This window comes from Ovis canadensis, chromosome 14, assembly GCF_042477335.2.
Source record: "Ovis canadensis isolate MfBH-ARS-UI-01 breed Bighorn chromosome 14, ARS-UI_OviCan_v2, whole genome shotgun sequence".
Lineage (NCBI taxonomy): Eukaryota > Metazoa > Chordata > Mammalia > Artiodactyla > Bovidae > Ovis > Ovis canadensis.
The window spans coordinates 64,744,896-64,754,343 of record NC_091258.1 but is presented as its reverse complement, the minus strand read 5'-3'; the positions used below and the strand labels follow the sequence as shown (position 1 = coordinate 64,754,343).

Sequence of the window (9,448 nt, the reverse complement as noted above, 5' to 3'; positions counted from 1 at the left end):
ATGAAATGGTTGGATGTCATCACCGAGTCAATAGAAATGGGTCTGAGCAAACTCCAGGAGACAGTGAAGGGCAGGGAAGCCTGGTGTGCCGCAGTCCATGGTACGCAGAGTCGGACACAGCTGAGTGAGTAAACGACTACAACAGCAGCAACAAGGTGTCCCCTCCTCCAGGAAGCTCTCCTTGATCCCTGGTGGGCTTCCATAGTCCCTTGATCTTCCCAGATATAACCTTGACCCCTTTAAGCTGTCTCTGTGTGGAACAGGCCTTTTCCTCCCTTAAACTTCTCTGGAAGTAGGCATTCAATTCCTCTGGTTCCCATCGCCTCTAGTCCTGGGTGTCCTGTCCCAGGATTCCTTAAGGATCTAGTTGTCCTCCTGAAGCCCCAGAATGCAAACAACCCAAACCCCAAGCCTTTGGGGACCCCGACTATTCCTTGGCCTCTACCTCCAGGTATGAGATATCTGGATCTTTGGATTATTTCATCCCTCAGCCCCTCTGCAAACTGGGTCTCCTTACAGGGACCAGCTTCCCAGGCATGTGACTCATGGGGTTGACAGGTCCCTGCGTTCAGAAGAGCCCTCTTGGATTTAATCATCTGCGATTGCCATCTGGAAATTCTTAGTTTTGCATTTGAATTTGCATTTTGGAAGTGAAGTCTGAAGGGACATGGAGCTTGATCTGGGGGGATTGGGGCCTCGGCTCAAAGTCCCACATCTGTCATCTCCCACCTCCCTGGGATAGGTTCTGTCTGCCTTCCCCTCCTCGCTCCTGCCCTGTGACCTCTGCTGTCCACAAGCCCCGGCAGGGGCCTGGAAGCCCACAGGAGAGTCAGACACTTATGCCTCCTAGCATCTCAGGTGGGCACAGCAGCAGGCAACTGGTGGAAGGGGAACCCAGCAACCAGAATGGTTTAGTTGTGGGGCAGGGTCTCTAAACACCTGTGAGGGTCTGTGCTTGTCCCATGAGTATCCCTGTGCACAAGGGAACATGACATTAGACATTAGACCAAGGGAACATGACATGTGAGGCTGGGAGAGATGGAGAAAGAAAGGAAAGTAGCATTTATTAAAATTTTTTTTTTCTTTGGCCATGCGATGCGACATGTGGGATCTTAGTTCCCAGATCAAGGATGGAACCCATGACACCCCCTGCAGTAGAAGCTCAGGGTCTGGACTGGACTGCCAAGGAAGTCCCCAGCATTTCTACTTTAATACCTTTTATTACACTCTTTCCTGCCCTTTGAATCAGGTCCCCATATTTTCATTTTGCACTGGGCCCGGCAAATTATGTAGCTGGCCCTGGCTCTGACCCCTCCCCTTCTCTGACACATCCCAGAGGGAGTGGGTCTGAGGGAGGCTGGGAACATCACCGGTCCCAGAGCCTACCCTTCCCCAGGGGACAGGAAATCCATAGTGCAGATGGCCCCAGGCTTGTCTGACGCCCTGGCATGACCTCCGGGGCTGCAGACCTGGTGCCTCCACACTGACCCCTCTGTATCTCTCTGGGGAACCTATTCTAAACCTGTTTGCATTGACCCCTGTGCAGGGCAGTGGGGAGAGTCTAGAGTAGTTATAAGCATAGACCCTGCATTTAAACCTTGCTGTGTTCTCTGGTCACAGGCCATGTTGCAGGGGTGGTGGGGTGGCGGGGGGGCGGGGGGGGGCAGGGCAGGCTGTCAGCACCCAGGATGCGGGCAGGCCTGAGCAAGAGGAGACTCCCCACCCTGGGTCCCACTCCCTCCCAAGACGCCAGCTCTTCTGGTCTGGCCAGTTGGGGTTCCTCCCTGAAACTCTCCCACGCAGCTGGGGCCTGCAGGGCCTCCTGCTCTGGAGTGCACAATAATACTTGTATTGTCACCCTGCCTCACTCCATCCCTCAGGAGATAGGGGTTTTCAGACCCATGTGGCAAAGGAGGCAGCTGAAATTCAGAGGGAGATGGTGTGGCTGGAGGTCACAGAGCGAGAGGATGGCAGAGGCGGGGGTAAAATTTTAGTCTGTCCAACTCCAAACTTGAAATTTTGTCCACTGCCTCAATCCACCACGAAAGACTCTTCTCTCTTTATTATAAGACACCTCAGAGGCTCAGAGAGGTGAAGACGCTTAGGTAGGGTCACAGAGCAAACCATAAGTGGGGCTGAGATTCCAAGGCTGGGAGGCAGGAAGGTAGGGGGCAGTGCTGAATGACTTCACAGTCACTCACTTTCTCTCTCTGAGCTGCGGCATGATGCCAAGTGACCCAGCCTAGGTGACTGAGGTGCTAGTCATTGTTGGCAGTGTGTGTGTGGGGGGGTACCCCATGGGGTCCAGGGAACGGATAAAATTTTTATGAACACAGCCGCTATTTTCCTGCCACAGGTAAATCTCATCATCTATTAGTCAGGAGAAACAAAGGAAGATTACAGCTGTGGCTTTAAATAATAATAGAATATAAATAATATACATAGTCACTTATATTAGTTTATATACGGGGATGTTTAGTCACTTCGTGGTTTGCCCCGGGTTCTTATTTGTTTCTGTGTTTGGACATGGGAGGCAGTGGTCCTGACTGTGTCTCACTCCATCACGGTCACAGTGTGGGCCTCATCTGTGTTGGTGCAGAGGTGGAACGGAGCCCACAGGCCTCCAACTCCCAGTCATCAGGCTTGTTGCTGTCTTTCTCACCCAGGAGACTGCCCTGCTCCCTCCCTCATCTCCTGCCCTCCTTTTCTCGCCCCTACTATAGTCTTTTCCGTTTTTTACAGAGGCCACAGTGGCATTCCACCCTGCCTTTATCCCTTTCTTTTTTTTAATACTGGAGAAGGAAATGGCAACCCACTTCAGTATTCATGCCTGGAGAATCCCATGGACCGAGGAGCCTGGTGGATGACAGTCCATGGGGTTGCAAACAGTTGGACACAACTGAGTGACTTCACTTTTCTTTTTAAACTTTTTTTTTAATACCGTTTTTTTTTTTTTAAGATTTTTTCGATGTGGACCATTTTAAAGTCTTTATTGAATTTGTTACAATATTGTTTCTGTTTTCTGTTTTGGTATTTTGGCCATGAGACGTGTGAGATCTTAGCTCCTCAATCAGGGATCGAACCCACACTCCTTGCATAGGAAGGCAAAGTCTTAACCACTGTACTGTCAAAAAAGACCCTCCCCTTTCTTTTTGTAAGAATCGTGTACATACAGTAAAGTGCATAAATATACAGCATATGGTTTCGTGATTTTTTACTTATTGGTAGTTACATGTGTAACCACCACCCAGATGAAGACAGGAGGGGCTACTTACTATTACTCTTTGGGGGCAATACCTTCCTAAAATGACCCCGATTTCTATCACCACTGATTAGCTTTGCCTGTTCTAGAGCTTTCATAGAAATGGAGCCACATGGTATCTTTCATTTGTTTAAGACTTCTTGAGCTCCACATAAAGTTTCTGAGATTCACGTTGCTGCCCAGGCCAGTAGTTGGCCCATTTTCATTGCTGTGTAATTCCTTGGGTTTAGTGAATTCATTTCTTGAGAAGTTTTTGCATCAGGTGCCAGACTGACAGATGAAAAAGCAAGTCTGATTGTGTCCCCCAGACGTAGACCCCCAGAGACATTCTCCATCTTGCTCAAAGTTAGTTCAGATCTCTCTGCGGGGCTTGGCATGCCTGGAACAGTGTGACCCCTGCCTGGCTCCTGCGCCTCAGCTTCCCTCTCAGTCCCCTCACCCTCTGAGCTCCAGGCGCACTGCTCTCCTATGTTTGAATGGTCCATGTTGCTTCCCACCGAGGGCTTTGCCATGTGCTCTGCCCCCATCCCGACCTGCTTCACTGTTTAAACCTCCAAGTCTTTAAGATTATGAGGCAACTCAGTGATCTACATCTCCAGGGATGCTTCACTGATCAGCCCCCTACTTCTAGACTCCACACCTCCTTTTGGCTCCCTCCTTTTCTTCCTTCGTTGTCTTGGCTGGAAATAACAATTTGGATGATTATTTAATTCATATCTTTCTCCCCCATCAGAAAGTGACCTCTGGGAGGACCAGCACTGGTTCTGTTTAGTCTCCAGCATCACCCGGCCCCAAACCTGCACTCATTCAATATTTACTGGATGCTGAGCATTGAGTAGACCCCTTCTGTGAGCCTCAGTCCTCTCCTCTCTCCCCCGTCTCAGACCCCAAACACACAGACTTTCTCCTGGGAACTGCCAGGGAACCATGACTCCCGCCCTTTCCCTCCTTGGCAGCTGTGGGTGACGACGCACCCAGGGGCGGGTGTCACGCCCCACAGCGGACGCTGATTTGGCCCGGTTGGGCAAGGCCAGGGTTGCCTGGGGGGAGGTTACTCATCCCGGGCTCAGGTAAGAGGGCCTGGGTTGGGAGCCGGCACACCTAGGGGGGAAGCCGAGAGAGCAGGACGGAACCATGGACCCCGCCAGGAGAGCAGGCTCCTGGGCAGCAATCTGGACTATTTGCTGGCTGCTCCTGCTGTCGCTGCTGCTTCCAGAAAGTGAGTCTGTTGCCAGAAGGGAGCGGAGGGGGCACAGTGGGAGGTCTAAGGAAGAGTCTGCCCCCACCCTGCCACCTCTCAATGGAGAGGGCCGCGGGAAGAATCTCCTGTCCAGAGCAGAAGGAGCTGCGGGGAAAATTCTTCCACTTGGAACAGGGGGATTGTGGGAAAGATCACCTGCTTCGGTGGTGGAGGGGGTGCTCTAGGAAGGATTTGCTACCCTGGGCAGAAGGGACTGTGGAAACTTTCTTCCATCCTGAGTAGACGTCTGGGGGTGAGTGGGGGTGGGGTTAGGGAGGGAAGTCTCACTGCATGACTTGACTGTGGGTAAAATTCTCCCATCCTAAGAGGAGAACTGAAAGAAGGAGTCCCCCCCATTTAAGTCAGGGATCCCCCACCTTGGGCATAAGGGTCTGTGAAAAAGATACTCCCACTGTAGGCATGAAAGGGACACAGTGTCTCTCCTGGCCTCAGATTTGCGGCTACGTTTTCCTTGTCCCTGAGGAGGGCATGCAATCCACTCCAGTATTCTTGCTTGGAGAATCCCTTGGACAGAGGAGCCTGGCGGGCTACAGTCCAAAGGGTAGCAAAGAGTTGGACACGACTGAAACGACTTAGCGCGCACACATTTCCTTATCTCCCTGCCCTGGAAAAGGATGTGCGGTACAGTTGCACAGGGGTGGAGAGAGTGGGAAGGACTATTTCTCCTTTGGGGAGGAGACTTCAGTTGGGATCGCTCAGTTCTACTTGCCTCTGCACCCCCAGGAGCGAAGGCCCTGGAGTGTTACAGCTGCGTGCAGAACGCAGATGACGGGTGCTCGCCGCAGAAGATGAAGACGGTGAAGTGTGCACCAGGCGTGGAAGTCTGCACAGAAGCTGTGGGGGCCGTGGAGACTAGTGAGTGGAACCTCCTGGTCCTTGCCTACTAGCTTCCAGCTTCTCCATCCGGGCCCCGCCTCCTTATAGTCCAGCCCCTCCTTCTGACTTTGGCCACACCCACTCGAACGCATCCCCATTCTTCCCTTTCAGTCTGCAAGGGCCTGGGCCTTTCAACACACCCACGCCCTTAGGGCTTAGAGAGGTGAGGACTGAGCGCTGCGCAGGGGTGAGATGACCTGGGAGAATCCAGACCTGGGACTTCGTCTCCTTCAAGGGCACAGCCTGGCTCACTGAGATCTCGCTATCGCCTTCTGACCCTTTCAAAATCCTCTCCACTCTAACCAAACCTCCCCCATGCAATGGGGCCTTTGGTGATGGAGACCCACCCTAGAGATACTCTCCTAGGGTCCCAAGGCTGAGGCTTCGGGTCCCTCTGACCCGCCCTTGTCTGAGGTCACAGCTGCTAGGAGGCTCCATCTATCTCTGAGCCTGTGCCTTCTTCGTCAGTCTCAGTTCTTTCTGATGTTGCTTTCCGGGTGAGACTCCCTGTGGTCGTGCCCCTTCTTATCACTCTTACCCCGTCCCAGCTTTTGTGTACAGTACCTGTCAACTTCTCTGTCCCCTCATACTCAGATCTCTCAAGTCTGTTGTCCTTTCTCCTCGGATCTGCTCTTTCTTCTGAACCCCCCTCTCCCCGGCGCTCCCACCCTGGCCTGCCTATCTTCTGGGCCGATCTATTCGAGGGCCCGCCCGGAGGCCACGCCCCTCTGACCCCGCCCCCTCCCCTCTTCGCAGTCCACGGGCAATTCTCGGTGGCAGTGCGGGGCTGCGGTTCGGGAATCCCCGGCAAGAATGACCGCGGACTGGACCTTTACGGGATTCTGGCCTTCATCCAGCTGCAGCAGTGTCCCCAGGACCGCTGCAACGCGAAACTCAACCTCACCTCGCGAGCGCTCAACCCCGCAGGTCGGTGGGGGCGGAGCCACAGCTCTGGAGGGCGGAGCCACGCCTGGGCCGAGCGGCTGGGACGGCCGCCAGCAGGAGGCGGGAAAAATCCTCGAGGGCTGGGGGCGGGGTCACACCCTGGGGGCGGGGTTAGAGGCGGAGCTGCGTGTCCGTCGAGGGGCGGAGACGTGGACTCGAGGGACGACGAGCAGGTCAGTGCTTCTTGAATCCCCTGGACCGCTTCCTTCCTCCTCGCCCCCCTCGCAGGCAATGAGAGTGCCTACCAGCCCAACGGCGTCGAGTGCTACAGCTGCGTGGGACTGAGCCGCAAGGAGTGCCAGGGCAGGGCGCCTCCCATCGTGAGCTGCTACAACGCCAGCGACCATTTCTACAAGGGCTGTTTTGACGGCAATGTCACCTTGACAGCAGGTGAGAGGCGCTCCAAACACCTGGCCTGCACGGGTCGTGGTAGCCTTTTCTGAGGCCTCATGGGTGGTAGGTAATAGTACCCCTTTACCCAAAGGGTTCCCTCACCTTCCCGCACCCTCTGGGAACCGTAGGCCTAAGTTGGTGGCTTGTCCTAGAGTGTCATGAGAAATGCAGTCCTATTCCCAGGATAGCACGGGAATAGGAATACTTTTGTCCCAGAGTTTTGGAGGAAATATGTTTTCACAGAGGCTTGCCAGGTGCACAATGGGAGGATGTGCAACGGGAAATGTATTTAAGTCTCTAAGATTCTGCCCAGGCATCATGGGGAATCTAGTCCTTAAAACTCAAAGGTTAGTGTCTCCTAATACTTTGTCCCACCCCAAAGTATTAGAAGAGATGTGGTTCAGCCTCCAGGTCTCTGCCTCAGGGAACCATGAGTTCTTGAAATCCCATCCTCTGCGGGGTGTATTATGGGAGATGAAGACCCTGATGCTGGAAAAGATTGAAGGTGGGAGAAGGGGATGACAGAGGATGAGATGGTTAGATGGCATCACCGACTCAATGGACATGAGTCTGAGTACACTCTGGGAGTTGGTGATGGACAGGGAGGCCTGGCGTGCTGCAGTCCATGGGGTTGCAAAGAGTCAGACACGACTGAGTGACTGAATTGAGTTCTGACTCTAAGACTGAATTTTGGCAAGGGTGGAGTCACGGGAGGAAGAGGGAGGCAATGCTCTTCTCTTTCATCCTGTTGAGAGGTGTTGTATCCCAGTTCAAACCTTTCTTCCAAAGCACTGTGGAACTTGTAGTTCATTCTACACATTTTTCCTCTTAAGTCCTATGGGAAATGTGGTCTAGTGAATACAAAAAACAGCGGGACAGTGTTTCTCAAAGTGGGGCCCAAATGGAGACATAGGGATTAATGGATGCAGAGCCCTTCCGTCCCCTGTTTTGGATGTTCTTGACCTCGTGTTGCCCCTAAGTTTCGTTCTGGCTGTGCCTACCCTACCCCTAAGCATGGACCTACCCGTGTTTCTCTCCTGCAGCCAATGTGACCGTGTCCTTGCCTGTCCGGGGCTGCGTCCAGGATGAGTTCTGCACCCGGGATTCGGCGACAGGCCCAGGGTTCACGCTCAGCGGCTCCTGCTGCCAGGGGTCCCGGTGTAACTCGGACCTCCGCAACAAGACCTACTTCTCCCCTCAATTCCCACCTCTCGTCTTGCTGCCCCCACCTCAGTTCACCACCCTGGCCCCAACCAAATCTGTCAGTACTTCCACCTCAGCCCCATCCTCCACTGTCACCACCAAAGCCACCCCAGTCTCCACCACCACCCGGTCCACCACCAAACCCATCACCCCAGCTCAGACCAACCAGACGTCTCCGCAAGAGGTGGGGCATGAGACCTTCCAGGAAGAGGAAGCTAGCTTGGCTGGAGGTGCTAGTGGCCACCAGGACCGCAGAAATATGGGGCAGTACCCTGTAAAATATGTGACCCCTAGTAAAGGCTCTGCGGCTCCTTGGGCGGGATGGGTGACTCTTCTGTTGGCTGTGGCTGCTGGCGCCCTACTATGAGCTTCTCCACCTCTTGCCCTACTTCCTGGGCCCTGGATATCTCCCTTTCCATTACTTCTTTTCCCACCCCCCGGACTGGGCTGGCCCAGCCCCTGTTCTCCCCAGCTTTTGCTGCACTGGTTTGCGGCTTTGGGACATCAAGTTACCGTTGTATATGTATATATATATATCCTGCCGGGATGTTCTAGCTTTTTGAGGGCAGCAGCTGTATCCCCCGCATCTTTGTCTCTCCCTGGTGTCCTCCTGATACTAAGGACAGTGGGAAGTCAGAGCTGTCCCAGGGAAGGAGGGAGAGACGCTGATAAGCTCTCTGTTCTCTGTTCCAGCCAACTTGGAATAGGAGAGGCGGGGGTGTTGATGGCTCTGCCCCCCGCGCCCCCCCACCCCCAGGCCCTTCCATCTTTGTGGGAAACATTTTTTTGGCATATTCTCTTTTCTAGACTGTGAGCTCCTCAAGAGCAGGGCCCGTGCCGTGTCTGGCACATAAAGGCTTCAATAAAAGTTTGATTACTTTGTATAGTGTTTTGTTTAAAAGTTTAAAAAAATATTTATTTCTTTATTTGACCGTGCCCAGTCTTAGTTGTGAGGGATGTTTGAGTTTCGGCACGTGGGAATCTAGTTTTCTGACCAAGGGTCAAACCTGGGCCCTCTGCCTTGAAGGAGTCTAAGTGTGTGGAGTCTTAGCCACTGGACCACCAGGGAAGTCCTGTGTAGTGTTTTATAGGAGTTATTCCTAGTTCGCTGCTGACACCAGACTTGTGGGAAGTTGACCTAGGATGGGAATGCCAAGACCAAGATAGAGAAACTGAGATCCAGAGTTACAGCTCCTGGGGGAAGTCGCACTTGAACACCATTCACCTCCTGAGTTGAACGGCGCACGTGGGCTGTCCCACCCGGTGAGAGGGAGACCAGGTGAGACCTCTGAGCAATGTGGAGGGGTGAATGGGACTCTTAGCAATGCTTGGGAGCAGAGGGGAGTTTTGTTTCATGGGTTTTCCTGCCTTGCTATCTATCTGGTTTCTTAAGAATCATTGCACAACACGGGGACTATAGCCAGTATTTTTTTAGTAACTGTAAATGGAAAGTAACCTTTAAAAATTGTACAGGAAAAAGTAGCCTAGCTTCACGATGAAAAGGAAAA

General features: G+C 53.1%; 1 protein-coding gene across 1 annotated transcript; it reads left to right on the top strand.

Moving 5' to 3' along the window:
- The first annotated feature begins 4,379 nt into the window (after positions 1-4,379).
- On the top strand, positions 4,380-8,824 carry LYPD3 (LY6/PLAUR domain containing 3). The gene is made up of 5 exons (XM_069549133.1): positions 4,380-4,481; positions 5,247-5,378; positions 6,156-6,326; positions 6,573-6,734; positions 7,781-8,824. Exons 1-5 carry the CDS (start codon positions 4,397-4,399, stop codon positions 8,305-8,307), a joined length of 1,077 nt encoding a protein of 358 aa, XP_069405234.1. The 5' UTR covers positions 4,380-4,396; the 3' UTR covers positions 8,308-8,824.
- The last annotated feature ends 624 nt before the right edge of the window (positions 8,825-9,448 follow it).